At 45.2% G+C, this 25,569-nt stretch overlaps 1 protein-coding gene across 1 annotated transcript in view; it reads left to right on the top strand.

Annotated features, from left to right (window-relative positions):
* The window catches only part of DNAH2 (dynein axonemal heavy chain 2), a gene marked incomplete at its 3' end in the record, with an annotated part of 417,940 nt that overhangs the window by 167,553 nt on the left and 224,818 nt on the right, over positions 1-25,569 (top strand). Inside the window, exons 19-23 of the mRNA XM_082254654.1 lie at positions 184-331; positions 3,453-3,645; positions 9,453-9,653; positions 12,390-12,546; positions 21,954-22,128. Of these exons, the coding sequence (XP_082110780.1) occupies positions 184-331; positions 3,453-3,645; positions 9,453-9,653; positions 12,390-12,546; positions 21,954-22,128 (874 nt within the window). The remainder of the gene's footprint in view (positions 1-183; positions 332-3,452; positions 3,646-9,452; positions 9,654-12,389; positions 12,547-21,953; positions 22,129-25,569) is intronic.

The raw sequence follows: 25,569 nt of genomic DNA on the forward strand, positions 1-25,569 counted from the left end.
GACTGCTTCATAAAGATAATATATTGATATTCTGTTGTGATGCAGCTGGAATGTATATCGCTGATTTAAACAGATGGTTCAATTGATATTTAACCTACTAGTGTCTATCAAGGCCAGAAATGTCAGTTTTGGGTGAACTAATTTCTGATGTCTTCCTTTCTATCTTTGATTTTTTTTTTCTAGGTGGAGTTCTCACCGACTCTTTTGCAATTAGCCAACATAGTGAACAGTGTCTGTTCGGAGATTCTCATTGCCATTTCCAGTTTCAAGCGTCTTCCAGATATTCTGACCAAGAAGAAGTCTCCACGGGACCCCATACACAACATCCTAGGTGGGGAAATCCAGCAATAGGTCACATTGGTTATTGGAAATTTTATGCTGACTTTGCAAACTGTTGAGGTGCCTGCCTAAAACTCCAGTAACTATATGTCCCTGTGCTTTGCCCGAATGGCAGGCTGTTAAGGTGAAAGGCTTTACAGGCTGTGCAATCTGGTCTCCCTGCTATGCAGTTCAGTTAGTCAGCATAGCTGTAAAATAAACGACATAAAGTAGGTACTGCTTTTTTTGAAAGTGAGTCTATCCACAGCAATCAGTATGCAAAATAACAAAGAAAATGGCCTCTGCCCCCACCTATAACTGGCCTTCATAGCAAAGAACACATGGAAGGGCAACGCACATGAGACAAACAAAAATAAAAATTCCCAGTTCAATTTGCTAACCAGTTTGCTTACCAACCAAATTAACCTGTCTAACAGTTTGCGTCCAAACAGTTATCACACATTTGCAAACACATGTGTAAGCTGCAGGGCCACTCCGCGGCACCCTGTATTACCTGCAGTCCTAACTCTAGTAAATTTATGAGAGTCTTCACAGTAGAAGCACATGCAAGCTACTGGATAGATAGGGGGCAGGAGGGCCTGGAGGTGGCCCAACCCTCCTAAAGATACTTGGGGGCATAATGGAAGCCCAGCCAGTGGTATTACAGCAAAGGCATCCAGTATGTCCACTCATCAGTATACATTAACAACAAAGAAAATTGCCTCTGCCCCCATCTATAACTGGCCTTCATAGCAAAGAACACATGGAAGGGCAACACACATGAGACAAAGAAAAATAAAAATTCCCAGTTCAATTTGCTAACCAGTTTGCTTACCAATCAAATTAACCTGTCTAACAGTTTGCGTCCAAACAGGGGTTTAGTTAGCACACATTTGCAAATGCATGTGTAAGCTGCAGGGCCACTCCATGGCACCCTGTATTACCTGCAGTCCTAACTCTTATAAGTTTATGAGAGTCTCCACAGTGGAAGCACATGCAAGCTAATGGATAGATAGGGGGCAGGGGAGCCTGGAGGTGGCCCAACCCTCCTTAAGGTACTTGGGGGCATAATGGAAGCCCAGCCAATGGTATTACAGCAAAGGCATCCAGTATGTCCACTCACCAGTATACATTAACAACAAAGAAAATGGCCTCTGCCCCCATCTATAACTGGCCTTCATAGCAAAGAACACATGGAAGGGCTAGTATACAAAATACCCTATCATGCAAAAGCCTGCTATGGTGAAATGCATTAGTGGCAGTCTGTGGATGGGGACACCTTGTATGCTACAATGCCATTTATGGCCAAAGCGATTACAGCTGTGTAACGGTGTGCACAGCTGTAAAATTAACTTGACATAAAGTAGGAACTGCTTTTTTGTAGTTTGTATTTACCATTTTTAGCATTTACAGGCTAAAAATGGTAAATATAAAATTTACAAATATCTTTAAAGCTGAAGTTTATTCTGCGTAAGTGTTGCCTTTCTTAGTTCCTCATTTCCAGCTCAGCAGGCAAGTTTTTTTTAAAATACCTTTCCATTTTCTTTATATAGCTTTTTTAGGATCCAATGATGACATTGCTGGGTCTCGGTACTTCTACCATGTGATGCTGGCAAATCATGGCTGGTGGGAGGGGCCAGCAGGGTGCTGTACATAGATTTCTGCACCAGTACTCCTCTCAAGAGCCCTCAGACCTAATGCAAGCAGTGGGCTGGCCCTAGGGAGGAGTTATTCAACTATGAAAATGCTTTGATGTTGGGTGTCAGTCTGGAGGAATGAGTGTTCCTAGGCAGGTTGCATTTGCATACAGACCACCCAAGGTAACGCCAACAGCTGATGTTGAACCTCCAAATGAGGGCGGGACCACCATCTGTGGATCTCATCCCCGCGCTGGCCTCGGCCTCGGAAACTTCTATCACTATACAGGGCAGCCATCAGAAATTCTGGGGCCCCTTACACAGCTTTAGGTCTGGGCCCCTCCGGGCCTGACAACCAACATTCCCCAGGGCCGGTCCTCTGGACATCCCACCAAATCTGCCCGCTGGCAATCCTACCGAGTCCTTCAGTGCACCCACTTTTATTTTAACACTCTTACAACTTAATATATGAAAATGAATCCAATCCTGCAAAAAGACATCCCCATATATTCAGCAAAGAGATATCGCAATCCAGCAAAGAGACATCCCAAATCAGCAAAGAGACATCCCAATCCAGCAAAGAGACATCCCAAATCAGCAAAGAGACATCCCAATCCAGCAAAGAGACATCCCAATCCAGCAAAGAGACATCCCAATAAAGCAAAGAGACGTCCTCATATATTCAGCAAAGAGATATCCCAATCCAGCAAAGAGACATCCCTTCGACTACATCAGCTTACTCTGTGGCCACCCTGCTTTAGCAATTGCTAGTTACTACAGCAGCAAAAACTTGATCTCGTTGGTTGGGCCTGGGCAGCTGGGCCCCATGGAACGCCTGGGCCCCCTACATGTGTATGGGCTGTTCCCCCCTAATGGCTGCCCTGTCACTATATGATGTGTTCCGATGTGCAATGCGGGCTAGGACCCAGTACCAGTGAAGGTGGACTTTGTAGGCCGCCTCCAGTGGGACTGTGTTGAAAGAACATTTGGCCATGCTTGACCGGGCCTTACCCCAGTCCTCTAGATCTATTAGGGTCGCAATGTCATGCTCCCACCGGGCAGCGTAAGAATGGTACATAGATGACTACCCACATTTAGGGAAGAATAGATTGCGGAGATGGTGCCTCGAGTTCCTGGGGAATGTAGGCAGATGTGCTCAGAGGCCGTTTTCTGGAACGAAAAAGAAGAGTTGCACCAGGGACACAGCTGCATGTAGCGGAAGAATTCCTCCAGGGGTGCTTCATGCGTCCCACGAAACAGGGGGCCAAGACGGGAAGTGACAGATGTGGATGAATCCATGAGCAGACCACCAAGAAAAGGCATAGGACTGTTCCTGTCCAGAGTAAGCATTTTCAGTACAGAAGATGAACCTGTACAACTGTGCAAGACTGGAGGTCACATTTAAAATATGTTTTTGTCATAATGGATAAAAAATGTTTAAAAAAAATCAATATTTTAAGTCCATATCTCATAGATTGAGATGTCTTCACCTTCCAGAGCGTGATGAAGAGATCAAGAAGATCCAAGCCCTGATCAGTGGAGGAATGGCAACAAATGCCACCCTTCTCCTGGCCTACCTGAAGACATGGGACTCATTCCGAATGATCTGGGAGCCCCAGAAAGATACCCTGATACGCCGCTACCAACGCCTCAATCCCATGGTGTCTGCGTTTGATGCCGACATCGCCCGGTGAGAATTTTGTATTTTTTTTATTCCTTGCCTGTCCAAATATTTGTTTACAAAAGAATACTTTGTGGGCCATGGAGGGGCAGGGTGAAGGAAAGGGCTGGCCATGACAGCTATGTGCCGAATAGAGAGCAAAGTACTTTTTTTTAATTTTATTTATAAAATGAGTTGCCCCCCCCCCCCCTATCCCTTAAGTGCTGCTTTCTTATTCCAATGAAAATCTGAGGCCCTGTACTTGTCTTCTGAATGTACTTATACAAGTGGAGAGTATCAGGAAGCAGTGGTTTCCATGCTTACTCTGGGAGGGCTTTGGATAGTGCAGGGGGTATGAATGTTAACATGCCCAGGCTTCATAAAATTATTTACACATTTTTAGCAAGGAGTTTTAAAATAAGCCATCTGTGTCCTCTGTAGCTGCAGGCACTTTGCAGGAATTAATCCTCAAAGATCACAATATAGATTCTGAAGTCGGGTTTTAATCTTTACATGCCGGTATTGAAGTGTTCCTTCCCTTCCTGTTCAGGCCATTGTTCAGTTTTCAGTGCTGTGATAGTTTGACTGACAACTACCGTGTCATGCCTCATTGTTTGCACATGAATATTTTACTATTTATTTTAGACAGGTGGCGCTTTCTTTTGATGGTATTTTAATAATCGCTGTTTTTTTTTTTTTTTTTAAACAAAGTTATAAAAATGATGTTCTTTCACATGTTCTGTTATATTTATTGAGGCCCTAAAATGCCAGGACAGTACATGCCAAAAAAAATCCTTTTTTCGAAAGTGAGTTTTTCCACAGCAATTAGTTAGTATGCAAAATACCCAATTAGCCAAAAGCCTGCTATGGTAAAATGCATTAGGGGTAGTCACTGGGTGGGGACACCTTGTATGCTACCATGCCATTTATGGTCAAAGCGCTTAGAGCTGTGTAACGGTGTGCAACTTGTAATGTATTGGTGTTTTGGGAATCAGGAGCACTGACAAGCTCTTATATCGGCACCTTGATTGTCCACAGCGTAGGAGAGGCTTTGGTCTGTAGAGGAGTTTTTGACTTTGGATTACATAACAAAAAGATATTGCATAATGCATACGTGATCAAAAAGGTATATAAGTAACAATGCTAATGCACCCAAAACCCCCGACCTCCATGTACCATACAGTGCCTTGCGAAAGTATTCAGCCCCCTTGAACTTTTGGACATTTTGCCACATTTCAGGCCTCAAACATAAAGATATAAAACTGTTATTTTTTTGTGAAGAATCAACAACAAGTGGGACACAATCATGAAGTGGAACGAAATTTATTGGATATTTCAAACTTTGTTAACAAATAAAAAACTGAAAAATTGGGCGTGCAAAAATTATTCAGCCCCTTTACTTTCAGTGCAGCAAACTCTCTCCAGAAGTTCAGTGAGGATCTCTAAATGATCCAATGTTGACCTAAATGACTAATGATGATAAATAGAATCCACCTGTGTGTAATCAAGTCTCTGTATAAATGCACCTGCACTGTGATAGTCTCAGAGGTCCGTTTAAAGCGCAGAGAGCATCATGAAGAACAAGGAACACACCAGGCAGGTCCGAGATACTGTTGTGGAGAAGTTTAAAGTTGGATTTGGATACAAAAAGATTTCCCAAGCTTTAAACATCCCAAGGAGCACTGTGGAAGCGATAATATTGAAATGGAAGGAGTATCAGACCACTGCAAATCTACGAAGACCTGGCCGTCCCTCCAAACCTTCAGCTCATGCAAGGAGAAGACTGATTAGAGATGCAGCCAAGAGGCCCATGATCACTCTGGATGAACTGCAGAGATCTACAGCTGAGGTGGGAGACTCTGTCCATAGGACAACAATCAGTTGTATACTGCACAAATCTGGCCTTTATGGAAGAGTGGCAAGAAGAAAGCCATTTCTTAAAGATATCCATAAAAAGTGTCATTTAAAGTTTGCCACAAGCCACCTGGGAGACACACCAAACATGTGGAAGAAGGTGCTCTGGTCAGATGAAACCAAAATCTAACTTTTTGGCAACAATGCAAAACTTTATGTTTGGCGTAAAAGCAACACAGCTCATCACCCTGAACACACCATCCCCACTGTCAAACATGGTGGTGGCAGCATCATGGTTTGGGCCTGCTTTTCTTAAGCAGGGACAGGGAAGATGGTTAAAATTGATGGGAAGATGGATGGAGCCAAATACAGGACCATTCTGGAAGAAAACCTGATGGAGTCTGCAAAAGACCTGAGATTGGGACGGAGATTTGTCTTCCAACAAGACAATGATCCAAAACATAAAGCAAAATCTACAATGGAATGGTTCACAAATAAACATATCCAGGTGTTAGAATGGCCAAGTCAAAGTCCAGACCTGAATCCAATCGAGAATCTGTGGAAAGAACTGAAAACTGCTGTTCACAAACGCTCTCCATCCAACCTCACTGAGCTCGAGCTGTTTTGCAAGGAGGAATGGGCAAAAATTTCAGTCTCTCGATGTGCAAAACTAATAGAGACATACCCCAAGCGACTTACAGCTGTAATCGCAGCAAAAGGCGGCGCTACAAAGTATTAACCTAAGGGGGCTAAATAATTTTGCACGCCCAATTTTTCAGTTTTTTTATTTGTTAAAAAAGTTTGAAATATCCAATAAATTTCGATCCACTTCATGATTGTGTCCCACTTGTTGTTGATTCTTCACAAAAAATTACAGTTTTATATCTTTATGTTTGAAGCCTGAAATGTGGCAAAAGGTCGAAAGGTTCAAGGGGGCCGAATACTTTCGCAAGGTACCGTATCTCCCAAAAAACAAACCCGTGCCCTGTTTACCATGGTAACTTGTCCATGACAAGCCCTTATCTGCTGGGCTCTTCTGGCACTGGGTCTGGCATCAGGTCTTTCCTTGGTGTCTGTGGGTAGGTGTTGTGTGGTGCTAGCTGTGGTAGGATGTCTAGTAGACATGTGTCCGGAATCCTAAACCAGACAGAGACAGAAAGTGCAGTTAAAATCACACCTTTAACCACTTTACCACCGGAGGATTTTGCTGTCTTACGTCTGGGCCAATTTTTGCGATTCGGCACTGTGCAACTTTAACTAATAATTGCGCTGTCATGCAACGCCGCACCCAAACGAAATTTACGTCCTTTTTTTCCCACAAACAGAGCTTTCTTTTGGTGGTATTTGATCACCTGTGCGATTTTTATTTTTTGCGCTATAAACAAAAAAAGAGCGACAATTTTGAAAAAATAACAACATTTTTCAAATTTTTTTTTAAATTCCCCTCCCCCAAAAATGTAAAAATCTACATTTTTTATCATTTTAGGCCAATTTGTTTTCTGCTACATATTTTTGGTAAAAAAAATCGCAATAAGCGTATTTTGATTGGTTTGCGCAAAAGTTATTGTGTTTACTAACTAAGGGAAAGATTTCTGTCGTTTTTGGTGGTTTTTTTTTTAACGAGTAATGGCGACGATCTGCGATTTTTTTTTTTTTTTTTTGCGGGACTGCGACATTGCGGCGGACAGATCGGACCCCTGACTGACATTTTTGACACTTTTGGGGGTACCAGTGACATTACTACAGTAATCAGTGCTATAAATATGCACTGTTACTGTAAAAATGACACTGGCAGGGAAGGGGTTAATTTTTATTGGTGATCAAGGGGTTAATGTATGCCTGGTGCTTACGAACGTGTGTGGGGGGAGGGGACTGAGTGACACAGGGACAGATCGCAGGTTCAGCTATGTCACTTAGTTTACACAAGCGGGCGGATCTCCACACTCGATTCCCCAAAGATCGGGGAAGAGCGTGGTGATAACCGCCGCTCCTCCCCTGTCCCGACTCCCGCTGTGACTGAATACAGCGGGAGCGAGCCTCTGGCGGCGCGCGTGCGCCGCCGAGAGAGGGGAATGTCTGGCGACGTAGGTCTACGTCGCCAGACGTTATTGAGCCACTTTGCCGCAGTACAGCTCTAGTGAGCAGCGGTAAAGTGGTTAATGAAATGGCAAAAATAATAAAGTTCAGGAACGTAGTAAATAAACAGAAGCTATGGTTTGGATGCCAGAGCGAGTAATCAGACAAGCTAGGGTCAGGAAACCAAAAGTCAGGAGCAAGAATCAGGAACAGGAATTAGAAGGGACGTCAGCCAGGCCAAGTCATACACATGAAGAAACGAGAGATCATAAACCATGCAAGGGCAAGGAGGTAATGCGCTAAGCTGCTTAAATAGCAAAAAGGGGATGGCTGCAAGCTGGACTAATGATGCAGGTTAATGGTAATCAGGTGAGTCACTGTGGTAACAATGAGTGGCAGGTAATCAACCGACAGCTGAGGAGCTTCTGAACACTGAAAGAAAAGTGCTGCTCCTTAAGTAGCAGGAGCCCAGCCCCGACAACATGCTATACATATAGTGAATGCTTTATAATGGTTAGCCTGGAAACAGGTTCACTTTCAAGTAAATTGGCAATCACTGCGATCCCAACACACAGAGCAACTCGGACTGGCTCTGTGCTTTTTTTGCGTGTAATTTTCACCTTTTACTGACAGTGCAATCACAAGCAAACTGATAACCCCCAAATATGAGACTTTAAGGCAACAAAAAAGTGTATGAGCTAGGATAAAATATACAATGTCTGTTATAGCATGTTAAGGCTCCATTCACACTACCGGTCCCGCGCGGTCCATTGACTGGTACAGGACCGGTTCTAATAGGAGCGACACAAGTCGCTCCGACTTAGAAAAAGGATCCTGTACTACTTCGGGGCGACCTCGGAGCGACTTGCATAGACATTCATTATATGAAGTCCGTGCAAGTCGCGCCGAAGTCGCGGTGCACGCGACTTCACAGGTCACCCCCGAAGTCATGCAGAAGTCGTGCCGCTTCAGTGTGAATGCGGTCTTAAAGCATAGAAAAAAAACTGTGAAAAATGGTACAAGAAAATGTGTAAACAACAGTTGAGTACACAAACAAACAAGCTTATTCTTTGTTTCCGACGAGTTTCAGAAGAAAATGCTTTCCTTCATCAGGGACATAACAGAGGAAGGATGGCAGAGTATCTTCATCCAAAGAGTACAATACATCAAACAACTGTTGTTTAGGATAAAAGCAGAAAGTTGTCATCCATTATCTCCAGTCAGTGGACCTCCAGCAACCAACCCCTAGGGAGCTGCAAGCGACTCACACTGGAACCACCCAATAACACACCGACCAAAAGTTGAATCAATGGTATCTAGAGTCTAGTGTAGGGTTCTTACACAAGGTCTCAGATGTGTGGTATAGGGGTTCCCCATGAAGATAGTGATGGTAAACAGTACAAGTGCAATCTCAGACATTGGGAGCGAGCCTGGTGTACGCGTGCACATTGCTGAGAGGATGTTTTAAAGAGTTTCCTGATGGTGATGACCACTTGTAGTCTCCATCAGGAGCCCGTGTAACAGAATGACAATGCAGCAGCTCTGTTGGGTGACAGTGCCAGAGCTTTGTCATCCTATTCCAAGTCATCCCTCAAGAAGGGTCTTCATTGCAGGACCACCCAGAATTATCTTCATGGAGCCTTTAGATTTGAAAAGATAGAACATTTGAAACTACAATAACACCTTAAAGCTTATATGAGATTTTAGTGATTAGGATTGCAAATACATTTCAGAGAGCACCTCCACTTCTGGGCCCACCAGACCTACTCTGCAATACCCAATGAAGCCTTATGCCAAAAAGGCTTTTTGACAATCACTCAATGCAAAGGTTTTACCTTGGTTAAATATTTCCTTCAGGCAACGCAACACACTTTATCAGTCTTCTTTTCCAACAACCATTTTTCTAGGTACACGGAACTGGCGAATAATGTTCAGAAGCAAGAGACCGTACAGAACATCCAGTTTGTCATGCTGGACTGCAGCCAACTCAAGTTTGCTTTGGTTCAACACTGCAATGAATGGCAGAACAAGTTCACTGGCTTACTGCGACACATGGCTACAGAGAAACTGATGGAATTGCACGCTTATCTGCGCAACAACGCAGAACGGTGAGTACGCAACGTCTGTCGCCCTTCCCCAAATTGGAGACACCTTACCTAATCACTGGGGGGGGGTTTGGTTAGTCCTCTACCGCCCATCCTCTGCAATCCCTTTAAGCTGGCCATAGATGGTTCAAATCTCGGCCGGTTCAACAGGGACCGGCTGAGATTCGAACAATCTATGGGCAGGCTGATTGTTCCCAAGTCTGTTTTGAGAGAGAGAGGGGGGGGGGAGAGAGAGAGACAGGGGGACAAGATAGAGAGGTGAGAGAGACAGGAACAGAGAGAAGTGAGAGAGAGTGAGACAGGGGTGGAAGAGAGAGTGAGACGGGGGTGGAAGAGAGAGTGAGACAGGGGTGGAAGAGAGAGTGAGACGGGGGTGGAAGGGAGAGTGAGATGGGGGTGGAAGAGAGAGTGAGATGGGCGTGGGAGAGAGAGAGTGTGGGATGGGGGGGTGTGAGAGAGAGGGAGAGAGAGACGGGTAAGAGAGAGTTGAGAGAGCAAGGGGGGTGAGAGAGGGAGGATGAGAGAGAGGGGGGTGAAAGAGAGTGAGAAGGGAGTGGGAGAGAGAGAGTGGGGGATGAGAGAGAGAGAGGGGGGCGAGAGCGAGAGAGGAGGGGGCGAGAGAGAGGGAGGGGTTGATAGGGAGAATGGGGGTGAGAAAGAGAGGGGGAGAGAGTGAGACTCCTAGCCCTGTCCCTGTCTGCAGTCCCTCCTGTGCCCCCCTGTCCCAGTCCCTGTCTGCAGGTAGGCGTGTGATGCCCAAAACCTTCCATGCCAGCAGCAGTAGGACATTCAAGGCTCTAGGAGGCACCAGGGATGCTACGCTTGTTGCTGCTTGCCTCTTTGGGGGTCAGGGAGAAGGTAGAGGTCTTCTCCCTCCCAGGCTCTCGGTCCTAGGTGCCCTTGCTACTCACCTTCCCTGTGGCCTCCCTCTCTGGGGCTGCCCGCTCGCTGAGTGGGGATGATAGGCGGAGCAAGGAGCGTTAAAGACGGCCCTGCTCTGTCACATTAACCAGCTTCGACATGCAGCCCCGGCCCACAGGGCAAATACCCAGTGTGCCCTTTGGCCAGTCCGGGCCTGACCACCGCATTCTCCCCACCAGGATCAACACTGACTGTGTTGATTGAGGAATCGAGAGTGTCGCAGGAGCGAAAATTGCATCATCTATGGCTTGCCTTAGTGGGGTCTTTACACCCGACGGTAGGAAGGACTGCCTGATCACATGGCCACTGTGGTACAGGTCACAGTGGTCAGAGGGTCAGGAGCTGGTCCCGCTGGCTCCCAATCATTACTAGTGACCAGGAGCGGTTTTCAACAGCTCAGTCACTGTAGTGGGAATGCACAGCGAGCATGCTCTCAGCAGAGAAACCTCCACCACCCATTGATGCATGTATGTGCTGTGTGGGCATTAAAGCAACACTCTCTATGCTGCAGCACATATGTATTACACAAGAGGGAAAATGTATGTTAAAGTCAGTTGTGAAATGTAAAGTCCAAAAAAAAAAATGTGTGTATGGGATCATACACTAATTGCCATCAGCACTCACACAACACTCGTTTACAGAGATCAGAACAATGCAAAGTCTTTCTTTAGAAGATGGTAAATGATCACCAGCTGTAGTTTGGAAAATCATTCAATCTTGTAGCTGCTGCTTGCTGCTGCTCCTCCTGAGATGAGAGATGTCTCAAGAAAACAAAAGCAAGAGAGGGCTCAGCTAAGTGCAGTATAATGAATCTTTAATCTGTAAAGAATACTTAAAAATGGGCACTTATGTGAAAAGGTGAAGCAAGGCATATAAAGATTCTCAACCACAAAAAAAGGCCAATCAGCTTGAGTGGCTTGAGAAAGGGGGCATACCCCTGAAACACATAGCTACAATCATGAGGTTCTCTCAGTCTGATGACATCACAGTGTTTCCCTGAGCTGGTTATGCTGGATTTCCCTCGGTATGGAGGGACCTTCAAGCAGCAATGTTACCTTGCCCCCTGACCAGAGCGCACTCCAGGCCGGATACGAGAGCTGAGTGATGCTTTTGTATCTGAGAATCTTTATATGCCTTGAGTATTCTTTACAGGTTTAGGATTCATAATACTGCACTTAGCTTCTCCCTCTTTTTCTTTGGTTTTTCTGTGAAATGTAATGTGTGCTAGCTTAACTCCATTTAAATATATTGGGGTGAATTAAAAAAGAATGGCACAGGCATAAAGCCTGCACCACCCTTCTAAACTAAGCCTCTTTCTTAATTAGGAGCAATCTACTTTGTTATGTCATTTGTACACTGGAAATGGCATAGAGAGCTGGAAAGCTGAAGCTCCTTGCTCCACCTCTCTCTGCCCACCCCCGCTCAGCTGGGGGCAAGAGGTAGGAGGAAGGCTAACCTTGACAAGGTAAGAGCCAGGCATTTAGGCAGGGAAAGGATCCTATATGCAGGCCCTGCCCATGTTGTGTGTTCATTGCCTACAAAGATAGGCATGGGAGCTGTCTGCCAGGTTAGACCATTTACTTTCCGTACACCATGTCCAATCTGGCGGGGATCTTCAGCAGTTCTCTATATTGAAAACTGTTTGCTGTGATCCATTTATTTATTGGGTGCAGAACCTGCGCCAGCCTCCATTAAACTCTGAAACAGGTCTATCTGCTTTTCATAATGTGGGGCAGGTGCATATCAGAAAGAGGTCTGCCCCGTGTATCCAGCACCATTTCTAGTATTCTCATCTTGTTTCTGACATATGTCCTGCAGGGTGATAAGGCCTCCGCAGACCTTGGAAGAACTGGCACAGAGCCTGACCTTGTACGACACCCTCCAGAGTGACCTGTCCAAGGTGGAGAGTCAGATCATGCCCATCCATGACCAGTTTGAAATTCTGAAGAAGTACGAAGTTGCTGTGGACGAATCGGTGAGTATTCCTATATACAGTCGGATCCATCCAAAATGTCTTCCTTTAGGCTTTTATGATTTGGAGTATGATTGCTTTCAGTTACAGTGTTAACTGCTAAGAATTCAACTGCTGACAGAGTGACAGGTGAGATGGCCATTAATACAAGTGAAACATAAAAAAAAATCTTAATTAAACAAAATGACAATGAGCTCATTTCACAAACCATAAATCTGACCTCCGGCCTTCCCCTTAGTCTTGCACATTTGTAGAGGATCCTCTTCTGTACTGAAATGGCCTACTCTGATTTCACTGCACACTGTGAGCTTCGCACAATGTGCACTAGAAGCTTCAGCAAGTTAGATTGAGCCTGCCTTATTTCTTGGCTGGAGGACACCCAGCATCATCTAGGCCAGTGGTCACCAACCTTTCTGATCTCGTGGACCACTAAACTCACAATTTTGAATCCCACGGACCACTAACATGAATTTTACATGCCTTATACATACAGTGCTCTGGCTCTCTGCCCCCCTCCCCCTGGATTACACTGCTGCCGTATACGCACAATGCTCTGGCTGTCTGCCCCTCTCCCCCTGGGTTACACTGCCACTTTTTACGCACAATGCTCTTGCTGTCTGCCCCCCCTGCAATCTGCATTACACTGCTGTCCCCCGAATTACACTGCTGCCTTATACACACAATGCTTGGACCCTCCCCTCCTCCCCCCCGGGTTCACACTACTGCCTTATACCTACAATGCTCCGGCTCTCTGCCCCCTTCTCCCCGGATCCCACTGCTGCCTTATACTCACAATGCTCCTGCTCTCTGCCCCCCTCCCCCTGGATCACACTGCTTCCTTATACACACAATGCTCTAGTTCTCTGCCCCACTCCCCCTGGAATTACACTGCAGCTTTGTACCCACAATGTTCCGGCTCTCTGCCCCCCTCCCCCATTGATCACACTGCTGCCCTATACACACAATGCTCCGGCTCTCTGCTCCCCTCCACCTGGATCACACTGCTGCCTTATACACACAATTCTCTGACTCTCTGCTCCCCTCCCCTTGGATCACACTGCTGCCTTATACACACAATGCTCCGACTCTCTGCTCCCCTCCCCTTGGATCACACTGCTGCCTTATACACACAATGCTCCGACTCTCTGCTCCCCTCCCCTTGGATCACGCTGCTGCCTTATACACACAATGCTCCGACTCTCTGCCCCACTCCCCCTGGATTAGACTGCTGTTTTATACACACAATGCTCTGGCTCTCTGCCCCCTCCCCCATTAATCACACTGCTGCCTTATACACACAATGCTCCGGCTCTCTGCCCCCCTCCCCATGGATTAGAATGCTGCTCTATACACACAATGCTCCAGCTTTCTGCCCCCCCCTCGAATCACACTGCTGCCTTATGCGCACAATGCTCCGGCTCTCTGCCCCCCTCCCCATGGATCACACTGCTGCCGTATACACACAATGCTCCGGCTCTCTGCCCCCCTCCCCCTGGATCACACTGCTGCCTTATACACACAATGCTCCGGCTCTCTGCCCCCCTCACCCTGGATCACACTACTGCCTTATACACACAATGCTCCGGCTGTCTGCCCCCCTCCCCCTAGATCACACTGCTGCCTTATACACACAATGCTCCGGCTGTCTGCCCCCCTCCCCCTGGATCACACTGCTGCCTTATACACACAATGCTCCGGCTGTCTGCCCCCCTCCCCCTAGATCACACTGCTGCCTTATACACACAATGCTCTGGCTGTCTGCCCCCCTCCCCCTAGATCACACTGCTGCCCTATACACACAATGCTCCGGCTGTCTGCCCCCCTCCCCCTAGATCACACTGTTGCCTTATACACACAATGCTCCGGCTGTCTGCCCCCCTCCCCCTAGATCACACTGCTGCCTTATACACGCAATGCTCCGGCTGTCTGCCCCCCTCCCCCTGGATCACACTGCTGCCTTATACACACAATGCTCCGGCTGTCTGCCCCCCTCCCCCTAGATCACACTGCTGCCTTATACACACAATGCTCCGGCTGTCTGCCCCCCTCCCCCTAGATCACACTGCTGCCTTATACCCACAATGCTCCGGCTGTCTGCTCCCCTCCCCCTAGATCACACTGCTGCCTTATACACGCAATGCTCCGGCTGTCTGCCCCCCTCCCCCTGGATCACACTGCTGCCTTATACACACAATGCTCTGGCTCTCTGCCCCCTCCCCCATTGATCACACTGTTGCCGTATACACGCAATGCTCCGGCTCTCTGCCCCCCTCCCCCTGGATCACACTGCTGCCTTATACACACAATGCTCTGGCTGTCTGCCCCCCTCCCCCTGGATCACACTGCTGCCTTATACACACAATGCTCTGGCACTCTGCCCCCTCCCCCCTAGATCACACTGCTGCCTTATACCCACAATGCTCCGGCTGTCTGCTCCCCTCCCCCTAGATCACACTGCTGCCTTATACACGCAATGCTCCGGCTGTCTGCCCCCCTCCCCCTGGATCACACTGCTGCCTTATACACACAATGCTCTGGCTCTCTGCCCCCTCCCCCATTGATCACACTGTTGCCGTATACACGCAATGCTCCGGCTCTCTGCCCCCCTCCCCCTGGATCACACTGCTGCCTTATACACACAATGCTCTGGCTGTCTGCCCCCCTCCCCCTGGATCACACTGCTGCCTTATACACACAATGCTCTGGCTCTCTGCCCCCTCCCCCATTGATCACACTGTTGCCGTATACACGCAATGCTCCGGCTCTCTGCCCCCCTCCCCCTAGATCACACTGCTGTCTTCTCATCCCATGTTCTCATTGTCTGTGTGGTTGAAAAAACGATTTAATTTATGAACAAAGTATCTCAGTGCTCCCGATGGATGCAAAGCAATTTATAATATTCTGTTCAGGCCGATAGAGTAAGTTTGATCAAATCCAATGGAAATTGTCTCAATCAACTGGAAGGAAAGTTATGGTCATTCGATTGTTTATATATTTGATTGTTTTGATCGAATCGCACAATCGTTCAGACAAAAAAAAATCAGCGAATTGCCAACATTAGACAATGTAATTTCAGTCGTGCGACTTTAATTTTTAAATCTCCTTGGAATCCACTGAAAATAACTAATTTTTAGACAATACAAATCCTTATTGTATTGACTTTGTGAATTGAGCCTAATAACACAACTACTTCTCCTTGAGGGCTGATGCATAGAGAGAGTGGTGACATATGATGGGCACAGGAAGGCAGAGGGGTATCTGATGTGTGGGCCGTGATTGACAGTTGGCCTCACCTTCTTCTCTGCGGGAGGCAAGATGGGGGACATGCTTGAATGGATTTTATATTCACTCATTATGCACTGGTGAGTTGTTTATAAGCAGAATAATTTGCAGCGGTTTTTGTGAACAAAGGAAAAGCTTTAATCCAGAAGCTAAACATATATTAGTACTAAAAAATCAATCATGAGATCAGCGACTGGAATTGAAAAAAGCTACTGTTTAAATCTATTACAAACCCAGACAATTCAATCCGAGCCTTAAAGATAAAATGCACTATATGGTCATAAGCATGTCAGCCATGACTCTTAAAACCTTCTATAAACATGTATACCCAGAGTAGAGCTGCACAATTAATCGTTAAAAAATCGCAATCTTCACCCCTCTCATGATCTTAAAGCGGCATGTCCTTGATTCTTACAGAGCCGTTCTCTGCTCACTCACAGCTGTCAAAAAAATAAAAAAAAGAGCCTCCAGCAAATGTTTATCAACATTGTTTAGGCTGGGAGATAACTATAAACACAATGTTTTACAATGTTTCATTTCCTTCTTTTAGATCAGGCATGTCCAACCTGCGGCCCGGAACCGCAGGCAATGCGGCCCACTGCCCCCTGACCATTTTTTTTTTCTGCTGGGGGGCAAGGAAGTCGAGTCGGGGGCACGGCCACAGAGGCTGCCTCGGAGGGGATCATCCACCAGTTGTGTTAAATTAGTGCTGGGGGGGAGTCTTTAGCTCGGGAAGGGCGAAGTGGCGTTTTATTACTTATATACCTTAACTATAGTATATATTTTATATGCGGCCCGAGAAAATTTCTCTACACTCAATGTGGCCCAGAGAAGCCAAAAGGTTGAACACCCATGGGTTAGATCAGGGATTCCCAAACTACGGCCCTCCAGTTGTTCAGGAACTACAATTCCCATCATGCTTAGTCATGTATGTGAATGTCAGAGTTTTACAATGCCTCATGGGAGGTGTAGTTCCACAACAGCTGGAGGGCCATAGTTTGAGGATCCCTGGGTTAGATCAAAGGAATGAACTTCGGTATGTAAGGGTCCTTTCACACGGCCGCTCCGTGTGTCCGCAAATCATCCCATCCGTTTGCGGATGATTTGCGGACATAATGTAAGTGAATGGCACTGTGAAATGGCATCCGCTGACATCCGATTTTCCTCCTTTCAGTTCTGTTCCGTTTTTACGAATGGAACAGAACCCTATTTTTCCTTCCGTGTAAAAAACGGAAAGGAAGGAAAATCGGATGTCAGCGGTGTCATCCGCTGACATCCGCAGTGCCATATACTTACATTATGTCCGCATATCATCCGCAAACGGATGGGATGATATGCGGGCACACGGAGCGGATGACAGAAATGTCATCCGCTCCGTGGAAAAAAAAAAAAAAAGTCCCGCAGCAGACCTTTCACACGGAGCGGCCGTGTGAAAGGACCCTAAGGCTACATTTACACCTGAGTGTAGCGTTTTTACCGCGATTTTACCACGATTTTTACCGCGATTTACAGGCGTTTTTACAGGCGTTTTTTGTGCAGGCGTTTTTAGATTGAATAGAGACCAATGGAAAACGCCTGTAATCTGCCCAAAAAGAAGCTCATGTACTTTTTTGTGCGTTGACCGTTTTGCTCACAGCGTCAAAACGCTCAGATGTGAACAGGGGCCATTGAAATGAATAGGATTGTCTTGTTGGGCGTTTTGAGAGCTGATCCTAGAGCATAAAAACTCCCCAAAAACGCCCCAAAACGCCTACATGTGAACGGAGCCTAAGGCTAACTTCACATCTAGGCGTTTTTGGGAGTTTTTCTGCTCTAAGATCAGCTCAAAAAATGCCCAACAAGACAAATCCTATTCATTTCAATGGCCCCTGTTCACATCTGAGCGTTTTGACGTTTTAAGCAAAACCCCCAACGCTCAAAAAAGTACATGAGCTTCTTTTTGGGCAGATAGTCAACCTAAAAACACCTGCACAAAAAACGTCCATAAAAACGCCTGAAAAAACGCCTGTAATTAGCAACGCCAAGATGTGAACGTAGCCTAGTGAGGGCAGTTTAACCTCTTGGGCTACGTTCACATGTGGCCGTAGCAGATCACGGGCAGAATCACCGCGAATCGCGGGACGCATGACGCACAAAAGAAGCTCTTGTACCTTTTTTGGATTCTGTTTGCGCGATGTTACCGTGATTCGGCAGGCAGCATTTCGGCTCCCATTGCAAATCACGGGCATCGTACAGGCGTCCCGCGATTTGCAATGATTCCGGATCGCGGGCAGAATCGCGTGATTCTGCCCGTAATCCGCTATGCCCACATGTGAACGTAGCCTTAAAGACTAATGCCTCGTACACACGATCAGATAATCGGACGACTTATCGTTCGCATTTTGTTGCATGATACTAATATCGAATTCAACAATGCATATAAACGTAGGATTTTTTTCGTACGATTCTGGAAAAGCTTCCTGGCTGCCTAGCTACGTATCGGATAGTGCAAAACAAAAACAATTGCAGCCAGACTTTTTCCAGGTTATTTTCGTGTTTCTGATCATGCGTGGTCTTTGTCTATCGATTTTTAGCGGACGCATACTGTACTGATTAAACGATTGTCGTTCGCTAGGCTATCGTACCACAAACGTGTTCGTGTTTGTCGCTTCCGATTTTGTTGGACGAAATGTAGTGTTCAGCTGTCGAAAGCTGTGTACTAACGATCAGATTATCGTGCAATCAATTCGAAAGCGACTTTTTTCATATGATAATCTGATCTGATTAGTCCCTGTTCACACCTGAGCATTTTTCAGCTCATAAAACGCTCATCTCTGAAGTCTCAAAATGCCCAACAAGCAAAATCCAGTTAATTTCAATGGCCCCTGTTCACATCTGAGCGTTTTGTCCCCTGAAGCAAAATGCCTGAAGCTCAGAAAAGTACATGAGCTTCTTTTTTGGCAGATTACATGCGTTTTTGTTAGATGTCAATGCCGGCCTCCAAACACCTGCAAAAAATGCATGAAAAAAAGCCAGAAAAAAAACGCCCAAAAAACCCCTGAAAAATGCCTGAAAAAACCCCTGAAAAAACGCCCCAAAAACGCCTGAAAATGATTCGCTCAGGTGTGAATGGAGCCTAAGCCTTTTTCTGACATTTATTGTTTACAAGTTAAAATCAGTACTTTTTGCTAGAAAATTATTTAGAACCCCTAAACTATATATATATATATATATATATATATATATATATATATATATATATATATATATATATATACAGTATATATAAATATATATATATTTTTTTAGCAGAGACCCTAGAGAATAAAATGGCGATTGTTGCAATCGTTTATGGCACTCTATATTTGCGCAGAAGTCTTTCAAATGCAGTTTTTTGGGAAAAATACACTTTAATGAATTTAAAAAAAACTAAACAGAAAAGTTAGCCCAATTTTTTTGTATAATGTAAAATATGATTTTATGCTGAGAATCGTAAGAGAATCGTGATCTTTATTCTAAGCAAAAAAATTGTGATTCTCATTTTATCCAGAATTGTGCAGCTCTAAAACAGAGGTTACACTACTGTATATCTCCACAAGAATGTGGGCACCTCTCCATATAAATGAATTTTGGTTTTTCCAGTGAATGGTACTGTTAATGTTCCAGCATACGGACATATTAGAGAGTTGCGTCCTTTCAACCTTATGACAACAGTTTGGGGAAGGTCCCTTTTAGTTTCAGCATTACCATACCACCGTGCCCAAAGCCAGCTCCATAAAGACATGGCTTGATGAGTTTGGTGGGAAGAAACGTGGGTGGCTTGTACAGAGCCCTGACCCCAACCCTACTGAAGTGACACTACTGGAATTAACTGGAACATCGACTGTGAGCCAGGTCTTCTTATCCACCATCAGTAGCTGACCTCACAAATGGGCACAAATTCCCACAGACACACCAAAATCTTTTGAAAGCCTTCCCAGAAGAGTGGAACCTGTTATAGCTGCAAAGGGAGGTCACCTCCAGATTAATGTCAACGGTTTTGGAATGGGATGTCCAGCAAGTTCCTTTAAGTGTGATGGTTTGGTGTCAACATAATTTTGACCATACAGCTTACACCTATTTTTATGGTATTTTAATATCCTCTATTTTTACAGCAACTTCATAGCGCTGGTCACCTTTTTTTCTATATAATTTTGACCATATACCAGGGGCGTAACTAGAACCTTCAGGGCCCAGTGCAAGAAGCCATAAAGGTCCCCCCTTACCCCCGGCCGGGGCTCTCCCACAGTGGCAGAATTCCAGGGCCCAGTCACAAGTGCAACCTTTGCAACCCTGGTAGTTCAACCACTGGTGTCAGTAGTTTTTTATTTTATTTTTTATTATTTTTTACCATTTTATATTTTATTTTATGTTTTTTTTTTTTTTTTTAATTATAGGAGCCCTGTTGGGGGGCTTTTGGTGAGACCTCTGATGTTTCACCTTTGAGACAGAGAGGACATAGCCCTCATTCTCCTTCTCTGCAGCCTCAGTCGATACTTGCATATAATTTTAGCTGACTAGGTCTCAGCGTTTGAACAAAAAATATTAAGTGCAACGGTAAAAAAAAAGATTGAACAAATACATACTGTATAGTATCTGCAACAGTGTATCCAAATCATACAGTGTTCATACAGTATATAACAGTCACCCGAAATACTATGCCAAGTGTGCAAATATGCAAAACATAGTGCAGAACATACGTTATTATTTAAATAAACCAATTTCATACAGAACTGAAGACAATACACAAAAAATGCAAAAAGTTATCAATGTGCAAATAATGCCAATGTGCAAAAGAATGCAAATGTGCTAACCATAAATATAGATATTATAGCGACCACAGTTAAGATATGGAGGACACTTTTATGTCACCCCAATTAGGATTTTCGTGTAACAGTCCCTGTAAGGTAAACAAAGGAAGGGATAGTCCCCTTTAAATCAGTAGATCCCAATGAGAGAATAAGGTCAAACTCCAAGGCTTTACGTCTTATACACCAACAACATTATGCAAGCAAGGCTTACCAGAATTATATGACCCCCAATATAGAGTGGTCATATATCACTTTTGATATCTCAAAGAGCCTCTTGCGGTCAAATGGCACCTCAGAGATCTCCGAAAGTAAGTATGGGAACTCCTGCAGCTTGCCCCCAGTTCCCCAGGATGGCACTCCACAGCCCTCCCCCAGTTTACAAGGACCTGCAACTCATGTAAATCAACATTAAAAAATATTTTTTTTCTGTAAATGCAATTACAGTAGACTGCAGAACATACAGCACTTGTAACATCTCAACATATCACACACTGTCAGTAATCAAGATGGCCACGGCTTGTCATGCATGTGTGGTAGCATGTATCCCGGCTCCACCCTATATGTTTCGTCACTTATGACATCATCAGGGGATTAGATCTTAGTATTTGCCAATCATTTTTGGATGTGGTTTCCCAAAATGTGAAATCTGCTTATGGATTTTTGTTCATATACTGTATGTTCATTTTTTGCTTGCAGTTAAGGAAGTTACGTTTTAAGTCAAAAACCAATCTCATAGATGTTTATTTCTGTTCTCTCCGAAGAGGTTTTACTATGGGGCCATTTATGACAGGGCCCTCATTAGGAATCTTTTAAAGACCTTACTAGTAGAGGTTTTTCGCATCCCTGCATTGTTTCTTAGGTGGACTACATTATGTCAGTAATGTCTTAGTTGGGCTTTACTTTGGTAAAATTTGTTATGGTACATGGATCCCTAGTACAAACCTAAAATTTAAATCTGACCATTTTTGTTACCATTTGCAATTTTTTGGGGAAAGTGATGGTGGCCTGCTGCACTGTATGACTCTCCCCATTCTGTTTACACAGTCTGGGGTTCATCGGATCTCACTAACATTACAGGTATAAAGATACGTTAATAGTTAGTAGTTTGGATGGGCTCCAGGAAGATTGCAGGTAAAAACGGGGCAGGAGTGGTTAAAGACTGGAACTGAACATTAGATAAAATAGGGAATGAGAGAACAATTTGGGCTCCCAGTTTCCTTAAGCTAGGGCTTTTGTAATTCAGAAAATAAAATGTACAAGGTTCATCGTGCTTATAAAGGTTCTTTCTGATTGGCTCAGGTCCTACAGACGCTGGACTCCCTGAACAAGGCATGGCTCTCTTTCCAGCAGAGTCTTATCGACAGCGAGACCATGCTGAAGAAATCCAAGGAGAAGTTCAAGGCTGGTCTCATCCACACTGCCGAGGAGTTCAAGAAAAAGTCACACTCCTTCCTGCAGGACTTCGCTGGGAGAGGTGAGACAACTTTCCTTTGTCAAAGCAGTAAAGCCTGAATGCAAAGCACTTCTAGACCTGAAAAGGGCACGGGGACCTCCTTAAGTGTAATGGAACCGTTGTACATAGTGAAAACACTTCAGTCCTGGCTGTCAAGATGAGATTAAGTGCTAGTTTTAGCTAATAGTAATAGTAATGCGGCGCTAATCCTATAAATAAAGTCCCAGATAACCACTGAGCAAAGCAGTCCTTAAGTGTCCACTTCAAAAAGAAGAAGGTGTAGAAAGCCGCAGGCCCGGAGAACCGCCACCAAGCACACTAATCACACCGCCTCTTACCAAATGAAAATGACCCCCATTACAGAGATCCGGTTTGGCCAATTGTATGAGAGCAGAGAGCGATCCTCCTTCCGATGATACAGGGCTCACAGGTTCAACCGTAAATGGCTCATAAAAATAGAAAGGAAGACACTTCTCATAGCGCAGACTGCATATAACTTTTTAATTGCGCGCACAGTTAAAAACACTTACAGAGATATAAATCAAATTAAGCATCTTAGCTGATGATGAGTGTTCCTCTCTGTGCAGCGCTGTGTCCCGAAAACCGCCAAGAAGATGGCCGCCACGTCTCCTCCACGTATTGGCGTGCTTCACCGTGAGCGCCACCAGACGTGTTTCGTCATCAGCAGACGTCGTCTAGGGGTGTGGTCTCACGGCGAGCGACGCTATAAATAGCAGTGGAGGAGGGCGGAACTCATAGAACAAACCGGAACCCGGACATAGATACATGCGTTCCAAGAACCGGAAAACAACCGGAACTCGGATGTAAATAATTCCTAGGGCCGGAGATTTAACCCGAGGCTATTTACAGCCAATGAGTAACTGAGCAGACTCGGTATCACACGAAATCAAGAATGTTATTAATATTATGGTGAGATCCCTCAAATCATAATACGGAGGACAATAACAAGAATATCCTAAAGGCTCGTTTAGGTATATAATATAACGCCGCCAAACCAAGGAAGAGACGGTGCCATCTAGTGGTCATGACACAGACCTCACAGGAGGAACACCATTCATCATCGGATACTCATACCAACTTGAATAAACCAAAATTACAAAATGATTAAAAACTTTTTTTAAAACACCAAATATCATACATAAAAGAGACAGTGAACAATACATATAAAAGTATATATAAATGTAAAGACAGAACACCTACAATTTCATATAATGATAACACTAATCAGATTGAATGACCAACCTATATGCATATCAAAGGCCTATATCACTACCTGGACCTGATCCACACCTAAGAATTACTAATGAATGCGTTAAGGTCCCATTCAATATTTAACCCCAGCGGGGTGTAGGACTTCATTTTATAAATCCAACTAGTTTCTAGTCTTGACACCCCACGGGTCAGATTACTGCCCCTCCAATTCCCGTCATGGAGAGGAACACTCATCATCAGCTAAGATGCTTAATTTGATTTATATCTCTGTAAGTGTTTTTAACTGTGCGCGCAATTAAAAAGTTATATGCAGTCTGCGCTATGAGAAGTGTCTTGCTTTCTATTTTTATGAGCCATTTACGGTTGAACCTGTGAGCCCTGTATCATCTGAAGGAGGATCGCTCTCTGCTCTCATACAATTGGCCATACCGGATCTCTGTAATGGGGGTCATATTCATTCGGTAAGAGGCGGTGTGATTAGTGTGCTTGGTGGCGGTTCTCCGGGCCTGCGGCTTTCTACACCTTCTTCTTTTTGAAGTGGACACTTAAGGACTGCTTTGCTCAGTTGTTATCTGGGACATTATTTATAGGATTAGCGCCGCATTACTATTATTATCGGTTTGGATCTGTTTATTATTCCAGATTTGTGTGGCTGCTTTCCGCTTTTATGCTATTTTACACTACATATATATTTTATGTGTTTTTAGCACAGCAACTCCAATATATATTGTTGTATTTGTAGTTTTAGCTGATAGTTGGTTAGTTAATGGATATTTCCAAGATAGTACAAGTGATAACTAGGGACTTAGGGCTAAGGAGTATAATTAAGGGATAATATCAGGATAAAGGGATGTTCCACCTAAATATTGCCTTCCTCTTTTGTTCATTGACAGACACAGCTCCTGATCTTCAAAACTATTGGGTTATACTGCCCCCTACAGAACTAGGACACTAACTAAGCAGAAAAAGAATCTGGCTACGCCTATGAGCAGTCCCAGGGTAACTCCTTCTCTCTGCTATAGGTACTCAGTTTTTTCCTGCCTAGTCAGGAGTAAGGACCTAGTTCCTTGCTGGAATTTTTTTTTTTTTGAATAGAACTTTTTTTCCTGGTCTACAATCAACTGCCAGACTGGGTGACGGGCTGGATAATCTAGATTCAGTAGTCACCCCAGTCTGCCTCATCTATCTTATCCGATCCTGAATCTAATTCAGCTGTCGCAGGACGTCGATCACCCTGCTGGGTCTTCAACCACGCACCCGGAATCCTCTCATAGTAAGGATGATTCCTCCACATCTGCAACCGTGCACGAAAAGTCACTGGTGGAAGCTCTCATTGTATCTGTGCGTGAGACCTGGAAGATAGAGGATGCAGCTGCGACAGAGGTGCAGGTTCTCTTTGGCACTCACAAGCTATCCGGAGCGGCAAAGGTATTTCCTTTCCCCGCCTATTTTGACAGAATTGTCGCTAAAGAGTGGGGATGACCAAAGCGACCAAAGATGACCTTGGGGTCCCTAAGCGATTTTCTAGGAGTTGCCCCTATGAGGAATCCCTTATTAAGAAGTGGACTGTTCCACAGTTGGTGGACCGTCCGGTCCAGATTGAACAAGGCAACCATGATTCCGGTTGAAGAGTCCCTGGCCTTTAAGGATCCAGCTGACAGGAAGGCGGAGGCTGTGGCCCGCAATATGTGCACTCTAGCTGGTTCGGCACTAAGGCCAATATTCACCATTGCCCTAGTGTCGCAAACTTTGACCGAGTGGGCTAAGCTTTTACGCCATGACCTGGAGGGAGAACAGCTCCCCCCTGCCTTTGCTGAGTTGGCTGACCAGCTGGTCCAGGGGCTGCAGTTTAACTGTGATGCCTCTTTAGCTGCGGCTTCCCTAGTGGCTCGGCTCTCTGTTTCGGCAGTGGTCCTTCAGCATGTCTTTTGGCCCAAATGCCTGATCTTCCATTTCAAGGAGATCGCCTGTTTGGAGTTACTCTGGATGACATCATTAAAGTTCTCGCAGGGGGGAAGTGTACCCTTCTATCCAGGCTACTAAGGGCAAGGAACCTCGTCGTAGATGTGGGCCCTCCACGGCTCATAAGAAGTTTTTTTGTTCCTCAGGGTTGACTGACAAGGGCTCATAGCCTTCCAGGGCCTCCTCTGGAGGATCCAAGCAAACCTGGTCTGGCAAGCTGAGAGCGGGCTTCTCCAGACCCACAGACAAGGCTCCTTCAGCATGAAG

The sequence above is a fragment of the Pelophylax lessonae genome (assembly GCF_965119305.1).
Source record: "Pelophylax lessonae genome assembly, chromosome: 4".
NCBI lineage: Eukaryota > Metazoa > Chordata > Amphibia > Anura > Ranidae > Pelophylax > Pelophylax lessonae.